Genomic DNA, 25,537 nt, shown 5'->3' on the forward strand with positions numbered 1-25,537 from the left:
TAAGATTCCTCAGTCCAAAGAGCAGGCTGAGACAAATCTATACGCCCATAGAATTCAACAGTGAGAGGTAAGGAGCTGCATATGGCACATCAAGTATCCCCAAACAGGAATGGGTCAGTGGAAGAAGCAGTTAATGCAGTGAGGATGGTCCAAGTTCAGAATGCTCAGTTTTTCAAATCAGTACTGTGTAGCTGTTTTACCAAACTCCCTGTGCCAATAGCCTCTGAAAACTAACCAAATAAAATTGGTAGAGCTACTTAAACAACACTTGAAAAAGCATCCCCCAACACCTTCCAATGCAGAATTAATTCATTGTATCACCCCATCTTCTATTGTCCTCTTCCTCCAAACTTCTGCCTGCATGCTTATTTGTTCTGGGATTTTTTGTTTTTTTGCCTATAACAAACAATCTACATAGATTGTATAATATAAGGAGTAAGTCAATACTTAAAAGATATAGCTCAACTACAGTTTCCTTAAACTGTTCTAGGGATAGGCACTATTCAAAAACCAGGAATAAAAAATTCCAGCCCCAGGTATATAGCATATGGATCTATGGGTCACTGGGCAGTGTAATGCTGAATGGTAATACTCAGAAAATATAAGTTCCATGCCAATCTACAGAGTGCAGGCCTGGGAAACACTGCAAAGTGTGCTACAACAGTGTGGCTGAATTAATGCCTCACTTACTAATTACATGTACTTCTGTAAGCAGGAATGGGCCACTCAGAGAAGGCAGAATGTCAGCCTATATGGCTTGTTTGCACATGGAAAATCCTACTGGAAATTCCTACTGTTCACTCTGATGACTTTACCTGAGTATATTTTATATTACAGTGATGCCTTAGATTTTAACTTTCATATTTTTCAAATTCGGTACTGCTTAGTGTGTAAGTCTGAAGTTTCTTGTAGCCTGTTAATTTCTGCTCTCTCATGCTAGGTAGACATAACAAAGCCTCTCCAGGCCTGCTCTCCAAGGACACTCAGACCGTCCTAGGCCCAGAAAGTATAAACCAAAAGCCTCTGAAAGGGGGGCAAGCTGAGGGGAATTTCATTATTAAACTGAAGCTTTAATTGGAGAATTAACCCTGATACGCAAATGAACCAAACCTATAAAAGTGTGAAGAACTTGTGACTTGTCATCCATCTTGGGGTCCATCTTGGCAATAGCCTGTGGCTCCCCAGGGTGTACCTTTGAAGACCTTTCAAATAAGTATCTGCCTTTATTCCCTTACTCCTGTCTAGTCTCCGTTTTTAGGTGACCTCTTAAGGCATCAATAGTTAACTCAATAAAGCAAGACTATGCTTAAAAAATCACATGCCAAAGCTTCACAATTCACATGCTCTCAGTATGACTGGGGAAAAAACAGACAATTTTCAACTGCTCTGTGGTGTATGTGCACCTTAGCAGGACAGAAGAGGAGTACTGGACCATAAGGACCAGCAATTAGCTGATGTGAAGGAGTGCAGCTGTACTGACATCAAAGGAGTAAAGCCCATGTACCTCAAATGCACCATCTCTGAGTGGTAAGCGCATTCTTACCTTCTCCAAGTAGGTGTAGCTCCATGATTTACCATCAGCGAAGATTCTGGATGTAATTCTGCCAGACTGATCATACTCCATCCTTTCTGACATTGTGCCCCTCTGAATTCCTGCAATGTGTCCTCCTGGGGAATAGGTGACATTGACCCCATTCAGTCTGCTGCTGGGTGACCAGAGACTGGGCCTCCCTGCCTGGTCGTAGAGGATGCGGAGCGTGAACTTGCGGTGGTCATCATAGATTTTCTCAGTCCTTGTCACACGATCAAAGTCAAGGGACAGCAGGTTTCTGTTGTGAACCTACAGGAAAAAGATGGAGAATTAGGAAGCTGAAAACAGTTTAAGTTAGGAACACTAGCCTGGTTTCACCAAATACTTCTTTATACCGCACTGGAGAGCATCCAGCTGCTCATTGCCTCTGGACGAGACACAATTTTTAAAGCAAAGAGTTGTCCTAACATTGCTTTTATTGACTTCAGTGAGGAGAGAGGCAGAGAATGGTACTGTTGAAACATCACCACAGTGAAGGAATATTGCCCATATCCCAAATCTAGGTTTAGGACTGCTACAGCAAATGTGACCTACAGAACATAGAATGACAACTTGTTGCAAGGAATATTTGCAAGATAATCTATCAAACCTAGAATATAGAGTCTTTTGCTTTCATGCATATCAAAAAGCACTTGTAGAAGAGATGGATGTTGTGCCATAATAGCGGAAATCAGCGTTTTTCTCTGAGCTAATTGAATATAATGCAGGCATTGGAGGTTAAGCCTTTCCCCTGAGATGAAATATGGAGGCTTTAACCACTGTAGATGTTACACAGAGCAGGAACTTTACTGTAAGAGCTGGAGCTTTAACTTCATTGTCCTGGGGTTATTCAGAGTGGCATAATTATACACTGCTTACCTCCAGTGCCTCTACATTTCCAAAGATCAAAGGTATCTACTTCAAAAGTAAGAGCAGGAATACATTTTGACTCAGGGATTGCAGTGCACAGCAATATGAAAAGGAGCTGATAATACAACTCATGTTTAGCCACGTGTGCAAGGAGACTTACAAAGCCACATCACTACAGCAGCAAAGTGAAAGGAGGAAAACCAGTATTCCCAGTATGACCTTGTCAGTGAAGATACCTCTTTCTCTACCCCACCACTTCCAAACCTCTTTCAGCTGGTGAATGTCTTTCTTCTGGAAGGGTGTCGATTCTTCTTGGATGAATCTCAAACTCCAAAGAGCTGACTCGGTTTTCAGTTCCCTTTGCAGCCCTTCAGCTACAGTCAGTAAACCAGAGTTTTCTGCTTGCTATGATGTTTTCAGATCAAGTTAAAAACACTGCCCTATCCTGCTCTGGGTAACACTGACACTCCTGACTGCAAGTGTTCAAAAACATGCAGCTATGGCACTTGAGGACATGGTTTAGTGGTAAACGCGGTGGTGCTGCTTCTTTTAGTTGGGACTTGTAGGACTTTGCACGGTTGGACTTGATGATCTTAAGTGGTCTTTTTCAACTTGAACGATATCTGATTCTATAATTCTGTGACCTGAGCACTGTTCTCAGCCCCTTCCAGCTTTGAGCTGGGCCGTTGCTCCATGGCCAAGGATGTATGACTGAATTTCTACTGTACTTTCAGGGATGTGGGAGTATCTGAGAGCTAAACAGCAAGAGAAAGGATGGGGCTGAATCAACAGAGGAGAGATTCCTCAGCCCTGGAGGAACAGCAGAGGGAAAGGCTGAATCACTGCAGTGCCTTCATCTTGCATGGGCAGACATCTGTGCTGAAGTCTAGAGAATGGGAACACCAGAAAGACAGAATTCAAATAAGGTATCTCAGGATCTGGGGAGAGAAGGAATTGTTGCCATGGTGTAAGTGTGAGGATGATGTAAGAGAGGAGGCAAGTGCAACAATGATTTTCAATTTATGAATAACAATGGTAAAAGGTATGACTTGAGGGAATAAACTCTGTAGAAAGGTAGACAATGCTCTAATTAAATATGTGTGAAATAGAGTGTAAATGTGCAATGGGAGAGAAGAAATCAGCCACTGTAACAGAGAAACTGGAAAATAATTAAAAAGGTATCAAACCCCTAAGTACAGATGCACATGTGTAACTAATAGCAATTTGTATCTCCTAGGTGCTTGCTGCTATATAGAGAGAAACAGGAATGGCAATTCCTTGCAAAAAAAAGCAAAGAAGGAAGTAATAGCATCTCTACCTCCCATCTATTTGCAGAGCAGCTCCATCCTGGTAGCTGCAGCTTCTTCTGCTCCAGGTCTTTGCCAAGAAAGCTGGAAAGAGCTCTTCCAGGGCTGGGACAGCCCTGAATCCAGGCTGAACGAGGTCTTCCTGAGAAGTATGTTAGCAGCAGTGCCATTCACTGGGCTGGAAGGACCAAACAGCAGGTCCCTAGACAGCTCTTAAGCTCAGTCCAAATGTCTGTATCCCCTGACTGGTGCCATAAATTGTTCTACCCTCCTTATGCTCTGGCAAGCAATGTCTGTGTGACTAGTTGGAACCAATCTCCTTTTTCCTGTATTTTATTTTTTAATGTTTTCTTTTCTTCTGCTCTCTTGGTGTACTGTCTCTTTTATCTGAGAAGTGCTGCAGTGCTAACAGCCACCCTTCAAGGTGATGAGCAAAGGGAACCCTACCCTGCCAGTAGCCTCTAAACAGGGTCTAAATCTTTTTCATCCTTGTTCAAGGGCATGCCTTGTATAGAAGAGAATTTTCTGCAGAAGAACTGACAGGGCTGCAGGCTGCAGTCCAATAACTGTATTTTATGGTGAGCAGCTAAGTAAGGTGCCATCCTCCATCCCAGACCTTATCCTGGAATGGAGTCTGAAAACCTCCTGCAAAAAGGTTTTGCCCCTCAGAGTGTTTGACAAGGCTTGTGATCAGCACAGGAGCAAGGCAGGGTAAATTTAAATCCACAGTTTGCAGTGGATTTGATATCCCCTTTAAAATGTGTGAGAGACTAAATTTAACCCCAAACTCATGTTCCACAGTATTTTATTCAATCTCTTAGCTTCCTCTGCAAAAAACAAAGAGCATAAACACACTACCATCTCTGATTTCTCCAATGCTTCCTTTGGCACTCCGTTAGCTTAAATGATAATTAAACAACATTCACTGATTTCCCTGGGAACACAAGAGCACAAAATAGGGGAGAATTCTCATGAAAACACCCTGGCAATGTTCAGCAGAGGAGGGCAAAAAATACTCCTGCAATGAGAACTCCAGGAGAAAACATCATCCATGTGATGAATGGCTGCCTACAAAGGAACTTCCCCAGTGAATTGCTGAAACCAGAGCGGCCATATCCAGACCTCAGTGTCTTGAAGAAATTGTGAAGATCATCCTGGACCATCTTTATTAAGTCAGCACACCAGGAATGGTTAACACCATATCCCTTTTTGGTCACATTGGTTCAGGGGATTGTCTGGGATACTAGATCTTGATGCCACTATTAACCTGCTGCCAAGGTCTTGGGAAAAACAAAGTGACTTATCACAGCAGTTGCCATGGTTAAATAAATAAAGGAACTGAGGCAGCAGCTGTCTCTTTTTGCTGTCCTATTTGCTCCACTGTCAGAGATCATTTTACACCCTTCTTCATTCAAAAACTCAAGTTTGTTTAATAAAAAAAAAGGGAAAGAGCCCTGTTCCTTGGAGCAGGTTTTACCTAATGCTCTCTCTGCAAATGGAGTCTGTTGCTGCTGTTGGCTAGAGATGGGTGGAATTCATAGCCAGCCAATTTGCAGAGGTATCTCACTGCTGGGTGGGCGGATAGAGCATCACAACTTTTCATGGGGTGTGTGGGATAGCAAAAGGGAAAGGGGATAGCTGCTTTAACATATTTGTGCTGCTTTACAGCTGCCTGGCCACGGACAGAGCCAGGTCAGCATTGGTGGGACAGGAAGAAAGGTATGAGGGCTGTCCCCCTTTGCCTTCGTCCATGCAGAAGTCCCTGCTGTGTGCCTTATCCACGCAATAAGGAACCGTGTATTGTATTATTTCCTAGGGAGGGTGAAGGAGGCAGCTGTGAAACTGGCTCGTTGTGCTGGGAGCTGGCTGAGCTCATGGCAACAGGCTGCCAGTCCCCAAGCACACCGTGGGAGGAGGAGGCACAACTCATAAAAAGTTGATCCACGTGATGACATCCGAAACGATCACTATTTACAGTGTCCACATCCTGTTGTCCTCACTTCAAAGGCTCCATGGAATGATGCTGAAGCCTCTTTGGGATGTTCTTTCCCCATGGAGCACCGTGTCTTTGCTACTGTCTCATGTGAGCAGCGGGGTGAGGGGAAAGTAGTAACTTAGTCACATATAGCAGAAAATGGTAACATTTCCCAAACTGAACAAAACCATGTTGAACTTAACTTTCCTAAGTTTCTCTCCTGCCAGGGAAAGCAGTAATTACTGGAGTGAGGGAAGAGGGGAACATCACACAGAGAATATGTTAAATGTTGCGCAATCCCCAGGGAGGCAATTAGCACCTTGCAGGCTTTTGTACAAGGGGTGCAGATGCTGCTATGCTCGCAGACGCACAGCTTAAAACATCTTGTATACCCTCAACTACTTTGAACTCCTGAACAGAGCCATAACTGAGTCCTTCGACCATGTAAGATGCACTTCTGCTTCACTAGAAGGGCCCTGATAGGCTCAAAATGTGAATAAATGCTGGCAGATTTATAGGGATACCAGCAACCAGCCTGAGAATTCATTTTGCAAGTGTTTTTCCAACTGCAGTACAATATAAAACACAGACATGTTCTGTGTTTGAATCTGTTGGAGAGGATGAAAGTCTGGTAAGAAAGTTTCACAGATATGTAGGCTTGGCAGAAAGATCTCTGTAGAAACTGAGGATGAGATAGAAATGAAAGCAAGTTTTGGTATAAAGGATGTTTTGCTGAAACACTGACCACTGAATAACTGAGAAGGCAAAGGTTGGAGATGAGTTGGAAGGGGATTTTTATGATTAGGACAAAGGTATATGACTACAAACAAAGACATGTTTTTCACCAAGTAAATAAGTCTCAAGAAAAGCATAAGTAAATAGAAAACATGTTTTTACCAAAAAGAGCTATTGCAGGCAAACAAGAAATGTTGATGTAGCAAGGAGAGGTCTGAGAATTTTCCACTGTAAGCTTAAATTGTAACTTACTTACTCTTGTGATTGGATAATAATGCCTATAATATGGTAATGGTAGTAGTTATGATAGGCTATAGGCAAATGTAAAGGTATTGTGTATGGTGCTTATTGGTTGTTATGTATTAAGATACTCAGCAAAGAAAGGTATATAATGCTTTGTAACTTGAACAGAAAGTGGCTTCAGGTGTGCCTACAGCTGGAGCTGGCAGCTGTAGGGCTGGCTCTGGATACCCACTCCCTGAAATGCTGTAACTTCACCTATGCAATAAACAGCTTTCAAGAGAGCTGCCTGAAGTCCAGACATCCTTCATGAACCTTTCTCCTATAGAATCTACTGCAAAAATTTTGGAAGATAAAACTGATATGGGCAGCTGAGCTGTGGCTAAATGAATGGAAGCTGTTTTGAACACTAAATAGCTATGACCCAGCTGCAGATTTCAGAAGGCCCTCTCTTTTCAGAAAAAGACCTGTCTGATAATTTCATCAGTTATTAAAATGAAATGAAATAAAATAAAATAAAATAAACCCCCCAAGACAAACCCAACAGAAAAGGGTGATGACAATTGATCTGCGGATATACAGCAGTTCACACTGAAAGAGCAGTTTCAGCTTTCATTACTGTTTGCATTTTTTTCTCCTGGTAACAAAATATGAGGCTATCAACACAGGGGGAAAAGAACAGAGGCTGGGGTGGAGAGATTGAAGAGAAATACTTGACAAGTGTGAGTGAGGAGAGACAGGAGAAATCACACCGAAATGGCAGGGGTCATGCAGCAGGGAATAGGGAGAGGTGAAGAGCAAGGACTGGGAAACACATATCCTGAAACCAGAGCATTGATATTTACTGCCAAGCTTAAGTGTGAATAAGTAGCTGCAGTCCTTTTGCTGTGGTGGTATTAGACAGCACTAAGCATTTTTCTCAGAGGGTCTGAATTTGCCAGGTGCTGAGCACCTTCCCAGGAACCGTTCATCAGTCTGTGACTCTGAGACCAGCAAGGTACAGGGTGAGTGCACAGGACTTGCTATTACAAGTTCCCAGCTTTGCCAGCAGTTAGCAGATGAATTGCAGCTTATTGGGCAAGATCTTTAAACAGCCCTGACAAGTATGAGATGCATTGTGTGGAACAATGTTTTCAAAACACATCAGTCTCAAGCACAGAAAGGTCTGGGCACTCCTGGAGGGAGAGTACTGTCAGGCTGAAGCTGCTTGTAACACTTCAGGGAACAATAGCAATTATGGTGCAATGCCTTGCAAGCCCAGTTCTTCAACAGGTTCAACAGACTAGCAATTTCAGGAATCCAGAGTTTTTTCTGAGGTTTCCCAATGAACAGTATTCATAGAATCACTGAATGCTTTGACCTTAAAGATCTTCTAGGTCCGACCCCCCTGTCATGGGCAGGGACACCTTCCACTAGACCAGGTTGCTCAAAGCTCCATCCAACCTGGCCTTGAACACTTCCAGGGATGGGGCAGCCACATCATGCCTGGGTGGCCTGTGCCAGTCCCTCACCACCCTCATAGTAAAGAATTTCTTCCTAATATCTAATCCAAACCTTCCCTTTTTCAATTTGAAGTCATCCCCCTTTGCCCTATGATTCCATGCCCTTGTCGTAAGTCTCTCTTGGAGCCCCTTTAGGTAATGGAAGGTGCTCTAAGGTGTCCCTGGAGCCTTCTTTTCTTCAGGCTAAACAACTCTAGCTCTCTCAGCCTGTCCTGAGCCTTAGAAGGCTTTCAGTGCTCTGCTCTATCACTGCCAGCAGCACAGGTAGAAAACACCTGCACTAATTTGTGTGGTATTTTACAGTTATGACTGTCCCTTGCTTCCTTAAACAGTCTGATGGTTAAACCTGCAGTGTTTGATGGGAGGTCATGCATTCCCAGTGATGCAGAGGACTGGTAGGGAGATCAGCAGTACCACCTCTGATGGCTCCAGGAACATCAACACATAAGGAGACATAATGATATACTCCAGTCATAAAGGCTGTGTCACTGAGGGTGAACAGCCAGTGCTCTGTCCTGCAGCTCCATCCCTACTGCAGGCAATACAAATCATACCCATCCTTTTCTGCCACGAGACTGGGGACTGATGAGATGGGAAGCATAACCCAAAAGTGCTTGTGGTTCTTACTTACCCTCAGCCGACGTCCAAAGACGGTGACCTGCCCTCTTGCTTGCTCCTTCCTCTGCCTCCACTCCACGAGATTGAGGCCGTTGTCGATGGGCAGGGTGACATTCCTCTTCCCCACTGTAGGGTTGACAGTGCCAGCCAGCAGATGTGGCTCAGTCTGCAGGGCCACCTCCATGCCGTTGGCAAGCATCAGTCTGAGGGAGCCGTCAGCACCGATGTAGTAGCTGTTTCGGACTTGGTCTGAAGACAGAAAAGAGATCTTTGCTGATACAGCTCCAGCTCTTCATTTGCCCCCTCACCTAGGAGGCTGCTGCATCAGCATTTCGGATGGTTGTAACCAAATGCACTCTGTTATTCACCTGTCCCACTCAATGGGAGCAAAACATCAGTTTCATCAGGGAAAGTAAATATGGACAATTGCTTTTTCATTCCGACGAGGTTCTGCACCTCAAATTCTTGTAGGAAGTCTTACACAGGTTACAAAAGTGAAAAAACTGTGTAATACCAAAGGACGCAAGTTCAAACCTCTTCCTCTAGGCTGAAACACTGTGTGGTGAGATATTTGTTTTAAATCAGTTTGACCGAAAACTTTCCACGCTTTTATATCCTAAAGATTCTAATTTCACAACAATATATGAGAAAGTGGGGCCACCTACTTTTCTCAGCTCATTCACTGTATTACAAGTGACAGGAAATTGCACAGAAAGTTAATGCTAACCAGTTCCCCAAACAACAGCCAAATCCTTTCCCTTGAGAAAGCTTTCAGGAGGCAACCGAAGTCCTCATGTTTGGAGAGAAAGCAGAGGCATTAAGCTCCCACACGTCTTCATACATCTGGCCTCCACTAGCTCTTGAAAGATCAGATTTTGAGGCCAGCATTTGGGAATGAACAGTATCAGGAATTGAACATAAAGCAATCTCTCTTCTACATTCTTCAGGAATCAGGCAGGCTGAAAGCCCATTCTTTGAATCGCCAGCTGGCATTTATCTCTGCAAAGAGTAGCTCATGAAGGGTAAGAAACCATGAGACTTACTCAGTGCAGAATGGCTTTAAAAACATATTATACAAACACTGCCTTTTCTGAAGCTCCTCAAAAGCTGGAAAATATCACAATTTCTGTCTCCCAGGCTGCCATAAACTCTTAATTGTGAATAAAAGCACCCACTGAAAATTCCCATTAAGTGTTTTTCTTTTCTGAAGCAAGCTGGGTTTTGCTCACTAGTTGCTCTGCCATAGTTCAGCAGAAAACAAGATCACAGTGAAATTATCATTTCTTGTCCCCAAGAAATAGATTAGCAAAGAGCATAGTTTAGTATAGTTAGGGAAAGAAACGTGACACCAACTGGTCCTTTTTTATGTGGGTTTCATCTTGCTCCTGTGGTAGCCAGCTGGAGTTCTGCCACAGAGACCTCAGCAGAACCACCACTCAACTTTACACAGTAGTGATAGTGAAACTGCCGGGGCACGGGATTTTGCCAAAGACGTACAGCAGTGATCCACAATGCAGATCTGAGCATTTTAGCTCTACCACTGAGTATGTAAGCTGATGGTCTTTGACACAGCCAGATCAAACCCCCTCCATGCTTGAGTGTGCAAATGGAGAGAGGAGCCAGTCAGTTGGCTGCCACACCTTTCTTAGATGCCTGGTTTGATGCTAAAGTATTAGGGGATGTGCTTTAAATCAAATCAGTGAAATATCACTGAACAGTGAATATATTCCTCCCTCTTTTATCCTTCACCAGGAAGCAGAGGAAAGCTTGAAGGTTTACATGAAATTAATCAGATGTGATGTTCCCTTTGTGTTACATAAGCACCACAGAAGGGTTATTGTCACCAGTGCTGTGGTACAGTGTGGGGAATGCAAATCCTCTACTTTCAACATTCTCCCAAGAGAAGACTCTTCCCTGGCTCTGGAAGGCATTTCTCAAGGGCTACATGAAGTCCATGGGCTGTTGGATGCAGTATTTTAGGCTGCTTTGGCTCCAGGGCACTACTGCCCTACTTTGGCATTGAACAAATGCTCACTTTGTCATTAGTCCAGAAGACAAAATCCCACTGGAGTGTTGTTGTGCCTGTTGTAGAAGCTCCTAAATCCATCTTACAGGAATTTGCAATCTTCTGAAAATGCCTTCTCAGATCTCACCTGTTCACAGTGTGACCCAGGCTTCCTGAAAGGTTCACCAAGAATTTGGTTCACCAAGCCACCTCTTCTGCAATGTTATCCAGATCTTTGTTTTAAGTGAGCTTCTTCAGATCCAAACAGCTTCATAATTTTATACTTCTGAAGATGTTTAAGCTGTTTGTAATTCTGCATGTCCTAATGGCCAGAATGTCCCTGTGCCAGAGGGCAGGACAATGACAGAATTGATTGTGGCACCATTATGTAACTGCGCCTTCAGCGCTGAGTGTATAACTCACACCACAGTCAATTTTGTCACTAAAGGGCCCCCAACAGTGGGCTCTATTGCTTAGTTAGGCTCTTGAGGTGAAGCCAACCTCATGTCTGTGCAGTTGCCACACATCTTAATGTGAGTGAATGAGATGGGGTGGGGTAGGTTGCATCTGTCTTACAGGCTCAAGTGAAGAGTAAGAAAGTCACGGTGTTTCCCCACAGGAATATGGGGACAGCTTGAGGGGGCTGGAACTCTCTCAGCTGCCCTCTCCAGAAGGAGGAAAAGCAGTGTTTCAGGCATAGCAGGCACTTTCTTTTAGGAAAGGTTGATATTATACGGAGGGGGAGGGAAATGTGTATCCCAGAGATGTGGGAACAAATGTCACTCTGGAACATGCTTGTCCTACTTGGAGCAGTTTGTTCCTCACAAGGAGAAAAGATGTTTGACACTCCGTTGTCATCAGGCACAGACAGAGTGAATGAGATCTGGGGAGTAAAGAAAGCAGAGTCTGAAAGTTCCTTCCCCTTCCCCAAGCCCCAGGGAACAGGTGTGATAGCTCATCCTGATCCTAATGAGGCTTCAGCTTTCAGAACTGGAAGATCTGGAGATCCAGAACTGGAGATCCAGAACTGCAGATCCAGGCTGGCACTGTTCATGCAGTACAGGTTCTGCCACTACCAGTATGTCAGCACAGTGCTCCCCTGCTATTTACCCCTCTTTTATTTCCCACTTCATCTCCTTTTCCTCCACTTAATCAGTCTTCTGCTTCCCACCTTCCTACACAGGCACAATTGTGCTCTTTTCCCTCAGCCACAAACTGGTCCCACCAGTCCTACCCCAGCTGTCCACTTCTCCTTCCTCCTTTGTGCCTCTCCACACTACCCCTTAGCTCAAACGCAGACCTTTTGGGGACAGGGATGTTCATTTTACTGGATGCTTCCTTGCAAATGTTTGAAAAGCCAGCGAACAAAGAATATGATCCCCAGCAACCAGCTGGATGCCTGTTCCAGGAGGAGAGCAACTGTTAAGTCAGAAGCCATTAAGAGACTGAAGCAAAGGGGTTGGCTGGAAGTGGGGCATGATTTATGCAACCTTTTAGTTACAAAAATAATGGTAATGATGATGGAGGACTGTACTGCACGAGCCTGCACAGCAAGGGGACTGGCTGGGAACGGAGCAGAAAAGCAGCTGCAGAGCAGCCACTGTGCTAGGGAATGTGGCTAAGGAGGTGTGTGTCTGTACCAGCACGTGGGGAGCTCCGGAGCACTGAGAAGCCGAGTGATTTTTGTGGTGGATTATCAAGACAACGCCTGTTTCCTGATGGGTAATCCATTATGTGCAGCTTGGTCAGGAGAGGGATGCTGGCCCAACTCACCTTGGAGCAGGGTGTAGAAGGCCCCTGATGCTGACAAATTGGTTGTTATTGTAACATCATCCTTGCTGGAGGTTTCCACCTGGACATGCACAGAGCTGTCGGTATCGCTGCGGAAGCTGCTCACTTGGCCAGTAGGGAAGGTCACGTTGGTCAGGCGGCCAAAGCTGTCATATCTGAAAGAGGATGGAGTGAAGTCAACAGCATCAACAGAGGAGGATTCATCCTATAAAGCAGAGACCAATTTTTCAAGTCATCATCCAGATTTTTCACAGAGAAAAATGCACTGTCACTCTGTCAGACAGTCTTGACTATTTTTGGCCTCATGAGAAGAAAATCACAGCTTTTAGCTGAAGAAAATGAAGCAAAGAATAGAAAATGACCAAATATGTATTAACCTGTATTTTAACAATATTTTTCCAATACTTCTCACCTGCACTATGCTTCTTGTTTACAAGAGTAACTTTGTTTCCCATCTACTATGCTGTGATTTACAGAAAAGCACTGGCTTGTGCATCCTGTCTAGCAGAACTAGGAGTTTCTGAAGGCCACCAACTGTTTTGTCTGGTTGTGTCCTGAGCTCAGCAATTTATTTATTTATTTTTTTTTCTATCTAATTTTAAAAAGCCAAATATTAAGGTAGCAGCTAGGACCAGACAGGCCATATCAGGTAGAGAATTGTCCTTTGTGAACATGGTATAGAGTCCTGAGCACAGCTGAACCCCCATGTCTACCTTTTACTGTTCCTAGGACCATCTGGAAGGACCGATTTAAAAGTGTAAAAAAGCAGACCAGTTTTCACCCCTGCTGTGTCCTTGGCTTTTCCAATGGGGAATCAACATAAGCACCATCTGGGAAGGTTTCTGTGATGTGGACAGCTATGTACCAGGGCCCAGGTGAAATAAGCTTCATACATGCAGGTCCCACAGCAGTTAACAAGCTGGGGGAATTATTTTTTGATAAAAAGAGAAGCAGACACTTGTGTTTAGAGGCCTCCTGAGTCAAGAGAGCAAACACACCACTGTGTCTTCCATTTGTAGCATTACAAAAAGGGTCACAGACCCAGAAGGCTGGCAAGGGACCTTTGCAGTGAGGTTACTGTATTTGAAATGGAGAGCAATAGGGAGCTCTACTGGCTAATCTCTGGAGGGCTGTTGGACCTTCTGATGAGATGGACCTTCAGGGAAGGGACATTTAAATAGTTAGGGAAAAACAAAAATTCCAGCAAATGAATCAGTGATAAATGTTCGACTTTTTTCAAGTCCTGCCCACAACTTTTTAAAGAATGATTTATATGAAAGCTAAGTAGATCATACTATGAAAAGGCATCACTCGGGGATGCAAAGTAAATGGTGGGTGAGCAGAGAGGTCTTGTTCTCCTGTGCTACCCAGTGGTGAGCCTTTGATGGAATGCAGTGTCCAGTGAAGGGCACCATTCCTCAGAATGACAAACTAACGTAAAAAGAAAACATGATATAAGAGGCAAAGCCAAAATAAAAGAGTTCATTCAGAAAAGGGGAAACAAGGAAGTGGGAAGATGCCACCCTAACCCTGGGTGTTCTGAAGAGGGTTATAATAAATTGCTTATCGTATCTACTGAGGATGTGACAGAAAGTAAAGAGAAACAATGAAAATTCAGGTTATAAGCTGTAGAACATTTTCAAGGCCCATGGTTGCTCCAAGCAGAGGAACAGATGGAGTACTGGAAACCCCACTGCCCAACTCTTTTAAGAATAAGTTAGAGAAATGTCTTAGAGAGAATCTGGATACAGATGATCAGACCTTGGATGAAGCAGATGGTTGAGGAGCTCTTGATGCTTCTCTTTGGGACTACTCTGAGCTGGGGAATAAGAAAATACACCCCATCTAATAACAAAACCCAGGAACCAAACAAAAACATTAGGAGAGGAGAGGAGAAGAGAGGAGAGGAGAGGAGAGGAGAGGAGAGGAGATAACAAAGTACTCTTGAACTGCAACCCATGAGAAACCCATGAGCAGTCACTGGACTGGCTCTGCACTATACAGAAAAAAACCATTGTCTCCTACTCACATTTTCCCAGATTCAAACACAGTGCTGGTACTTGATCTCTGAAATATGGTGGCAGGGCTGGTTGAAAAGATGATTTTTGCCCAAGTTTAATATTTAGCTTATAGTGTCTAAATGGGTGACCTCATTGCAAATCTCCTCCAGCCCTCAGGTTTGGAGACACCATCAGGTGAGGCTTTTCTTGCCCACTGGGCAGAATGGGAAGTAGTGAGATAGAAGAAAGCATTTGCCCTCCACAGTCAGCCTATCAGTCATGGATTATCCAAGCCTTGCCCTTTCCTTCCAAGATCCTGGCAATCAATCAGCCACTTGTAAAATGGAAAGGAAAGAAGAAAAAAAAAACAAAATAAGGATGAAAACAGGACTGGATTGAGGAGCTTGGCAGAGATCAGTTAAAGCTTTTCCAAGCAGCTAGCAGCACACAGCCTGGATCTGAGCCGCATCTCCATGCAAGAGCCAGAACTAAAGTGCTCTCAGTACCAAACAATTTACTCCAGATTTGTGGCTGCCCTGTTTGCACTGAGACAAATATGTTTTGCTTGTACTGTCTCCAGTCACCTGCACTACTCCTCCTAAACCAGCATGTGAATCTTAAACAGAAAACATCACAGGCAGTCTCTTTACTCCATCTGCTGAGACAGGACACAAGGGACATGATTCAATCTCTCCCCTGAGCAGAGAAAACATTGTTATCACTGAAGGTATGTTGTGTAACATCCCAAATTCCTTCTACCGCAACATCAGCAGTTCTGCATATTAAAACCAGTCTGAACTGCAAGGGTAGAACCAAGTTTGCAAATGTTCTGAAATTTCAGTAAGATGAATCTGAATTTGGCACCTCTGATTTGGTGGATTAGTAGCTGTGAGGGATTTACTTCTATTGCTTCACTTAGATTTTAAAAATGAGCTGCTCCTAAAAGCCTGATTCACCTCCTAAAAATAATGTCACAAATCTAGATGTGTTGCACTGAAGTTTAAGGGGTGAGTTTGGTGTAACAGAAGTATGAAAGGAAGCAGGTCTGCAGATTAGGGAAATCAGTGCAAAAGCCAGGATGCAGGCAGAGGGCTTGTTCATGGGATAAATGCTGAGTCAATGTCCTGTGAATCACAGCTTTTTATCCTAATTGAATGGCACTCACAGAATGCTGAGAATCAGCACAAAACCTATATTCCATGCAAGTCCTACTTATGTGCTCCAAAGAGAGCCTCAAAACCCTGTGGATACTCAGTTTAACAGCCCCCAGCAGCAGCAGACAGCCAACCTCTTATATTCATCAAATCACAGAAACAGAATGGTTTGGGATGAAAGGGGCCTTACAGATCATCTTGTTTCACCCACCTCACCATGGGTGAAGGGCCAGGACACCTTCCACAAGATCACATTGCTCAGAGCTCCATCCAACCCAGCCTTGAACACATCCACGGATGGGGCAGCCATATCTCCTCTGGACAACCTGTGCCAGTGCCTCACCACCCTCACAGTAAAGAATTTTTTCCTATCATCTACTCTAAAACCTATCCTCATTCAGTTTAAAGCCATTTCCCTTTGTCTTAACACTGCATGCCCTTATTAAAAAGCAAGCAGCACCTTTTTATATAATATCATGTAGTGTAAAATAAATATTATTTTATATAGTATTTATGTAGTGCCTTTTTAATAATATTTTTATAATATTCCTGGACCTCAAGCTTCTAGCACCCTTACAAATGGTTCTCCACCTCTGCTGGGCAAATACAAGTAATATTTGCAAATATGCAACTGGAGAAATCAGCCAGTAACCTCTGCATGTGCAAATTAGGTTAAAATGGCAGGGAAAAAAAGAGTATGAAAGAGTGTGATGATGCCTAGACCTCTGTGCACACATTTTTCTTGTAAAGTCAAAATGGCTAAGTACAATACACTTAATTTATACAGTTACATTTTTACAGCTGTACAAAACTCACAGTACTTAATCTAAGAGCACGGACTTCCATTTGGGACATGGGATCCTGAGAAGCAAGGCTCCTTTTTGGGCCAAAACAATCTGGAATGGTCTGCTGGAACTGGTTTAAGATGTCTGTACAAGTATATTAGACTTTTGGCACATCCTTAGTCACCCCATTAACCTCCTTCAGAAGGAACTAGGACCATCTGTGTTTTCTGCATGTGCAAGAGCTGCTGCACCTCTCCCTGCCCAGCAGGCAGACAGGGACCTGCCGAGGACTGGCTTTGGGGGTGACAGCTCACTGCTTTGCAGCTGCAAGGAGGTCCTGCCTTACAAAGGCAGAAAAGCAAGAAGGTAGGATAATTAGACCGTTCCCATTTTTATTATTATTTTTAATTGGTGGCAGATGAAGTGTAAAATGCTCACATCCCGACTAAAGCTCCTTGTAGCCCTGTGGTGGCAAAACAAACAGAGGTGTGGGAAGCCTGTTAGTATGAACACACTCAGCGTAACACACTTGACAAGCAGTTCCTTTTCTCTTTTCTGTTTTTACTCAGAACTGGAGCATTTCCCCTCTTTACCCCAATCTAGCTCACACAACACATACCTGATGTCATCTATCACATACCCAGAGTCTCCCAGGGATGTGAAGACTTGCCCATCCCAAGCAGATAATATACTTAACGAGTTAAATGAGTCAGTTCCTTCCACCTCTGCTTTCAGCCCTATAAAGGCCCTTACAGGGCACACCTCAGCTTGGAGAGGAAGGCCAAGCAACTGGCTCTTTTGTAGCTGCAGGTGTGCCCTGGTATTTGCAGTAATATAAATCTCTCCTAGTCACCTCATTTTGCAGCTAAGCTGCCCAGCCTGTTTCCACAGCATCGGGATTTAGGGCTGGGCCAGTTTTCATCACAGCCTAAGACTTCTGTGTTCTCCAAATGCTCTGAAAGCCCCAGCATTAAGGAAATACTGAAGCATGGGAGTGCACACAGCAGCCACTCGGAGCAATGAATCCATCACCTGCTAACACAGCTGCTGCCTCCCATTCAAACCTGCTGCAAAGCCTCAGCACTTACAATTACAGTGGCAATTATTAGGCCAGCAAAGGAAGCCGTTGCCATCCATTCCCAATTGGAAACGTATTTAGCTAAGGTTCAATGCACAGAATTAAAATGGTATTTGGTGCTTATGAGGTCTAATTGTTGGCTTGTAAACATTCAGAGCTTTCATTTATCACATTACCATTGTGTAGAGACCTGGACCTTGGGAATTAAAGAGCATCCTAAGTACCATCTATTCAGAAATCAATTTCTTGCCTGAGTCTCTGTGTTTCCTCATTTTAGCTTCATCACATTTCATCAGCCTTTTAAAACTACAAGTCAAATAGATCAGAAAAAATTCACTATAATAATATTGCATTTAGTACCAAAGAGTCTAAATGGACCTTGCAAACTATATTTTGCATGTGATTATACCAACGTGCACCCAGCGCCTCTTAACAAGCTCGTCTCATCCCAATTTTTCAAACAACATTAAACACGACATTAAAAATAAATCTATAACAGACAAACTGATAATACTCAAAAATGCATGAAGGCAAGTCCTCTCCCTAATGACCAAAGGCCAGGTTGTGGTCACAGTCTACTGAATTTTCTGACTGCCCAAAAAAGAAGAGGAAGATCTCTTTCTAGCTTTTATGATACTTGTAATTCCCTCGGTTCCCAACTAAACTTTGCTATCAGGCATTCATTTCAGGGCAGGCCAATGGCTCAAAATGTGACCTCACAGCTTAGTGAGGGTACTGGAGAGCTGCTATTTTATCACAGCACTTACTGGAGTTTCACTGCAACTTTGTCAGAGGAACAATGATGAGAATCTCATCATTTTATCATGTAGAAATTATGGAACAAGTGGAACCAAGAAATCTTGCTAAAAGAGGAGGGAGGACAAAAGCCAAAGGTGTTTCTCATAATCCAGTCTGCTGCAGGAGTAGAACAAGACCCTCATTTGAACCACTGAACTACTACATCAAATCCTGTAAAACTCTGTGTATGACTTGATAAATCACAATCACACAGACCAGGGCATTGGCTTTGGCATCAAAAGCTCCTGGTGCTGGGGCGGGACCTCTGCTGAGCCCTGGGGGTCACTGGGAAGTCATTCAAGGTCCTCCTGCATGCTCAGTCCAGCTGGCTCCTACCTTCCACCCATTACAGTGTGTGAGGTTTGGCAGAGTTTGGTTCTCTGTAAAACAGCCTCCAGAGTTACAGGTCAAAGCTTCCCTTACCACTCATCTGAAGATCTGGCTCCATGAGACCCTTTGCCCTCCAGGCAGCCATGAGCCACTTCATGGGGAGTCCATGGAAAGGTTTTGAATTTCTGGGCTTGGCTGGAGCAATGTGTAAGCGTTTGAGTCTGTATGGGAGGAGGTGACCTTCAAAACTAATTGGACACACAAAGGACCTAAGCAAAAGAGCCTCATCTGGGCTAAATAATGCATAGAAGGTTTGACTTCGGCTCAGAGGGAAATTGAATTAATGTACAGTGATAACATCTCAGTGAACTAATCAAGATAATTCCCATATTCTTGATTTAAACAAATCCATTAATAAGAATTTCCGGATTGTGAAGCAGACAAACAGCAACTACTAAGGAACTTTGTAAAGGCTGGTAGCAATTTTTTTCAGGTCAAGTTAAAAAGCAGCAACAACAAAGCAGCAAGTAGTCACACAGCATCCTTTGTCTTTGACTGGAGTTGAACAAGAAGTCATTTCCCTGGCTGAGTTTCCAGATCAACTTCCTTTGCTGCTGATTATCACTGCCACCATCACTAGTTCAATGGGAAGAAAAGTCTTTAATCCAGTTACTGGACAAGCTGAGCTGCACTGCATTAACTGACAGCTCATGTCAATCCCACTGCAGAGGCAGGAAAGGTCTGTATAATGCTAAAACCCTCAAAGTAGTCATAGACAGGCCTTTGGGGACAGGCTAATTACTCAAGGGAGCTAAGTTTCACTCCCAAACAAAAGGGAAACTGCACGCCATTATACACTGACTCTTACTCAGAGCTAAACCTGATAAAACGGAATTGTTAGAGCAGGCTTGTGTGTAGGATGTGTGAAAGGAAGAGCTGTAAGTGCTGTGAGCGAGTCTGCCACTGCCTGAAGTCAGCACCGGTCTCTTTCCCCACAGAAATGAAGGGACCATGTGCCAGCCCATCATGAAGCCTTGGAGGACCTGGATTCACTGGTGTGCTCTGGAGACAGACCTCCAGTACTGCATCAGTGTATCCTGACGCCTTCCCTCTTTTCCAGAGTCACACCAATGTGCCCACAGGTCAGAGCTCTTTGCAGCCTTATGGTAAAGGCTAAGAAATGCCCTGGTAAGAATAGCAACTGGAGGAGAACCAGAGATCCTGGCTATGTTGGCTGGAACTAGATGTTCTTTATGGTCCCTTCCAACTCAAGCCATACTCTGTGATTTCATGATGAACACATGTAGTGTGTTCACTAGATGCTACTCTCACAACATCATTGCTCTGTCATGTTCGGTTTCTGGTCTATGGTCCTTTGTAGACAATCAGGTGAAGGTGAATCTTTTGAGGATGTTCTTCATGGGGCCACTGGTGCAGTGTGAACTTGCCAGCTGGATTTACTTTACTCTTAATGTTTTAGGAAGCAGTGTCCAGCTTGCCCTGACCCACGAACAACTATTATGTGCTGAAGGTTCTCCTCAGGGTCAGATTTGATGCCTTTATTTCTTTGGCCAGGAGCAAAATAAAAATATTAACTTCACCTTTCCCCTCATTCAGGACTGAAAACTACTCAGAGCACCTTCCAGCTACTCATGTTCACCAGAATTATCTAAACCACTTAAACTTTCCCAGTGTACATTTCCTGATGTTCTGATAGAGGAACCAATAACATGAAGGTAGTGAATGTTGATTTTATTTGGTTTACACCATCTTCTTCAGCTTCTTTGATAACAAGGAATTTAGACTTCATCCTGCTAAGGCTGCACTCACCCCTGCAGCTTGTGTTTGAGTCATGCAAATCCTCTGCCTGGTGAGATTATATTTTGGGAAAGGCATCAGAGTCCTGATCTGAGATACCAAGAAATGGAGAATATACTGCTTTCATGGTTGGTCACTCTACCAGTCAGGTCACCTCAGCCTTACAAAATCACACCTTCTTGTCAACTTGAATGTCTCTGGCTTTGCTTCCCAGCCCCTTACCCTTCTCAAGCCTTTCTCGGCTAGATTGAGAAGCCCTCTGTAGGTGAGAACTTTGGCTGACATGTTGTGATCTAGACACTTCCCAGTCTCATTCATGTTGAGATAAACAGATCAAGTCTTTCTAGTTTTCCTTATGAATGCATTTTTTGTAGAGTTTTTCTGCCCAGCCTTCAATTTCCACTGTTCTTCATAAACTGCAAGCATTGGAACTGACAGTATTGGTCACATCAATGCTGTACAGGGAAAAAATCAGCTTCCTACTAGCCACTACAAGTAGGGTATGATGAGTAAATGTATTCCTTTGGCTTGTCCATCCAAGCAACAAGTTAGACAGATTTGCTATGGAACTATATGAGGATCGCACTGAAGACTTGATGCCTTGCTACAACTCTGACAGTCAAGGCTCACCCCACCTACCTGTGTACCCTGGCATCAGACTGTACAAGAACATATTTTGTTTAAATGAAACCTACTTTACCGAGCAATCTAAGTATCTGACCCTTATTTTCTAATATTCTAATTTTATCAGTCTGATTTTATATTCTTTCCCTGGTTACACATGCAAAACTTGGACAGAATCAATCTCTCTAATTCACTGATCTGCTTTCCAAGTCCCTAGTGGATAGGATAGGATAGGATAGGATAGGATAGGATAAGATAGGACAGGACAGGAAAGGCGAGGATTGCATGAAGAAGGATAGTCTCCAAGCACAGAAGACTTAGGCTACGCATATTAAAAAAAGCTTTCTAACAGTAACAATAATATAGGTAAATACATTGTTATCACTAACAATATTTATAAAAACTCAGATGACTGATAGGATCCATTTGACCAAATTGTAGACATCAGCAATGTAAACATCTGTAACTGAACTCACCATTCTGTCCTACCTTTGCAGAGATAAACTTTCAGAATACAACTCACCTCATCCTAAAGCAAATACCTGACATAACTCATAAGAAACTCAGCCTGAAAGGGCCTGTTTCTCTCCACCTGCCTGTAAAGGGAGGCTGAAGTAACTAATTCAGATGTAGACTTTTAACCAGTAGTCTTATAAAGTTGCATCAGAAACTGTCAGGAACAGTTAAATAGAGATAACTGATCACAGGTTTGGATGAGATATCTCTGAAGGCACATTCCCAATTCTATATTCAGTGATGCTGTGCTATCATACAGTGCTGACTTGCTCTAGTCAAGATCTCCATAGTCCAGCCACTGGAGAATACTGTCTTCCATTTAGCTCTAAAAAGCTTTCTTATGACTCTTCTGAAGTGCATAAAAGGACCAGAATTATGGCTTTCTATTTTGTTGGACAGCAAGAAATAATGGATCACTGTTATAAATATCCACAGAGCAAGTTGGGTTTGAGCTTTGGTCTCGTTTCATCTTTATATTTTCAGCTGCACTTTAAAATAAAAGATTATGTTTGAGGTATAAATCTGACATTATTAGCTGTAATGTTTAGTTTGCTTCACTGTCTGTGGCTGCATCTGTTTTCAAGCACAGGAACTATTGGGTTCTTTGCAAAAAGAAAATACCTCCTTGATTTAGCACAATGGTCCTGACAATATAGCTGGCTTCCACTCCTGTGGAGAGAAACACCCTCTTTTTCCTCCCTAAAGCCTTCCTCAAGCAAATTCAATGTAAGAGATGGAAGAGTATTAACTTGGATTCACTGAGGAGTACTTCTACAGTAATTGCAAGCAGAACATTGATGAAATGCTAATAACATTTCAAAAGATTAATCATGAGTTTCCATCAGTCCTTTTCAAGGCAGGAGCAGGAACAGTGAGTATTAAGCAAAGAAATTTGAAACTGGGCCTGGAACATTTTTAAAGAGAGAACCAAAGCAACCACATACCAACACACAGATATGCGGGTTTAGCCAGCTTTCCTTCCCTGCATCCCTTTTTTTTAAACAACTTTTTTGCTTGTCATCTTGGGAACCGTCTATTCTAGCCAAATTGGATTCTTACAATGGGTCTATTATCATGGCAGCTTAACACTTCCACGTAACCATTCAAACCATACAGGAAATGATGCACTTAAGGGAGCATTCCAAAGAGGTTACACTTGTAAATAAAAATTAAGGAAGAAGGAGGGGAAAGGGTTCTTAACAGCAGGATGAATCCTTCTAGATACTCTTCATTCAGTTATCTATCTTTTTCCTTTTTATATCAGAAATGTGTTGTCTTCATGACATTTATAAGCAGAGAATTGCTAACAGTAGTACAGAAAAGAAGTACAAATATTCAGGATACTGCCATCTCTGGGTTTTTCAATGCATCCTGTCTTCTCTCTGCTCAAAAAAATCTTTGGGGCAGGATAGTCTTGAACAGTTCCAAGACTACTTTTAAAGCTTAGTGAGGTAAATTGCAACAGTAGGAATTGAGCAGTCCATTAATTACAGAATTGTTTCCAGAGCTAACTCTCATTAGTCATTGCCAATTGTCATTCTACATCAGACATTTCAAACAGGCACAAAGAAGACACTGCAGCATAGGAAGTAGGTGAAAAGCTGTGAAAAAAGAGGCTCTGATGGAACTTTCATACTTCCAAGGCTCTCAAGCCAAGAAAAATTCTCTGACATGCAACCTAAATCTCCAGTCCTGACTACAGTTAAGGAGAACCAGGTGTCCAAATTACTTAAAAAAACTCAGCAGAAATTCTGTCTGACTCTTGACTTGGTAAAGGGAGCTTATTCAAGCTCTAATGCACTTACTGCAAGTATCTAGTGTTTGTGTGAAATATAATACTCCCTGTTCTGGCCATTTTATTTGGACAATAATTCTGGTCAGGGAATTAAATTCTACCAACCTTGCACGGTTCAGAGAACACAGAATGAAGTCAGCAGCCCAATATCCAGAATATACTTACTCATAAAATGTTGTCCAACCATTTTCATTGCTTTTAGTGGCAAGGAGACCAGAGTTGCCATGGTAAGTCATCATGGCTACTTCATGCCCCTGTGTTGTTACACTCTTGAGAGCACTGTTGGTACCAATTGTCACCCAGTAGACTTGGCCATCAGGCACCACCAGCCAGAGGGGCATCCCTGTGGAATCTCTTCGGATATTGACTAAGTTGCCATTATTGTCAGTGATCAGGGTTATATCTCCATCTCCAGAGTAAGTGAAATTGTAAAGATAATCTCCAGTGGTAAGGCTCTGAGTATAAAGGTGCTTCCCACTGGTGTCAAACAAGTAGAGCTCCTGGTCTATGGGTGAGGATAACTCATAGAGATTCTGTGTGTTGAGGAACGGTTTGTTTTTCCGAATGAAGCGGATTCGGATATTCCCCAGGTCAGCGACATACAGCTCCCCATCTGCACACACGGCGAGGGAGGACGGTGCGTTGAGCTTGGCGTCCTTGGCGTAGCCGTCATCCCCCGAGAAGCAGTCACAGTTGGCATCGTTCTTGCAGTCGCAGCTGCTCGGGGCGCCGGCGACGAGGGAGATCTCCCCGTTGGTGGTGACCTGCCTGATGCGGTTGATCTTCTTCTCGTCGGTCTCAGCGATGTACAGGACCCCGTTATGGGACACGGCCAGGGCGGTGGCAGACTCCAGCGTGGCGTGGATTGCCACCTTGCTGAGGAGAAAGTGATCCATGCCTGGCACCTGGCAGTGCATGGGCCTCCCTGCCACAATGCGTACTTGGTGGTTCTCGGAGATCTGCAGCACAACGTTATTGTCGAGCACGTAGAGCGAATTATCCATGGGATTCACTGCTAGATCCGTGGGCCATTCCAGACGAACCTTCATGTTAAAAGAACACAAGGGAATTTTTATAGCAAGACATTTTTCTACTGCATGATTCCTATAAATCAATCACAATGAGGATGGAATCCACATGGATTAAAGGGAGAATGGGTAAAAAAACCCACAACTAATTGTTACTTGATAGGGTGGCCATAGAGGATATAACCTGGTGTGAGCGAGGGGGCTTAGCTCCTGGTCATATGAAGTAAACACATAGGGACATCCAAACTCTGCACTGGAACAGTGGTGGGAACAGGATGATGGACAGAGGCAAACCATTCTGTGATTTTCCCCCTCCTGTGCTTTTTGAACTGGTGGAAGCTGGACCTCATAGCAGAGACCCGGGACTGCAAATTTTGCTGTGTGAAGTGCTATGAAATCAGACACACAAAACAGTGATTCTTTCACTAAAGGATTTTTCACACAAGTGGCTGAATTCCTCTGGGTAAATGACAACGAGAGACAGACACAAAACTGGCAGCTGTGCCAGCATGTGTGAATATCTAAGTTATAACCTATGGTTTTCCGCTTTATGCTGCAAAAATGCAGAATAGCAATTAATAGGAAATCCAGGCCATTTTAATTCATGGAGTAAAATACTTGTGTCTTCACAGGGATTTTCAGATTTTGTTTTAGCATAATGGAAAAAATGGGTTCAGGAGTGACACATCCCAGTTCTACACTGATAATCCACTAAAACAGTGACTGGCAACACCGCAAGTGAATGAGCACTAAAAGGACTTTATTTCTAGCTCTGCTTCTGCAATACACTCTTTTCAAGTGAGTCTACTCTTTTAGCTGCCAAACCCAAGAAACATTTACCAACAGAATTCAGGACTTTTTTTTTTTGTAAAGAACTCAAAGTTCTGCTTTTTTTGGACTATTTTATTTTATTTCAGGTTTATATAGAAAAAGAAATCTGTCTTGTGTTGATGGGAACCAATCAGTTCCAGGATAGTTTCTTTGTTTTGAACCTTCCT

General features: G+C 43.3%; 1 protein-coding gene across 12 annotated transcripts in view; it reads right to left on the reverse strand.

Annotated features, from left to right (window-relative positions):
• The window catches only part of TENM4 (teneurin transmembrane protein 4), a 1,362,823-nt gene that overhangs the window by 17,220 nt on the left and 1,320,066 nt on the right, over window positions 1-25,537 (reverse strand). For all 12 annotated transcript variants that reach the window (XM_039562133.1, XM_039562144.1, XM_039562174.1 and 9 more), the window contains 4 exons: window positions 23,677-24,554; window positions 12,596-12,768; window positions 8,831-9,066; window positions 1,544-1,840 (listed from right to left, as the gene is read on the reverse strand). In XM_039562133.1, coding sequence (XP_039418067.1) covers window positions 1,544-1,840; window positions 8,831-9,066; window positions 12,596-12,768; window positions 23,677-24,554 — 1,584 coding nt within the window. The remainder of the gene's footprint in view (window positions 1-1,543; window positions 1,841-8,830; window positions 9,067-12,595; window positions 12,769-23,676; window positions 24,555-25,537) is intronic.

This window comes from Corvus cornix, chromosome 1 (assembly GCF_000738735.6).
Source record: "Corvus cornix cornix isolate S_Up_H32 chromosome 1, ASM73873v5, whole genome shotgun sequence".
Lineage (NCBI taxonomy): Eukaryota > Metazoa > Chordata > Aves > Passeriformes > Corvidae > Corvus > Corvus cornix.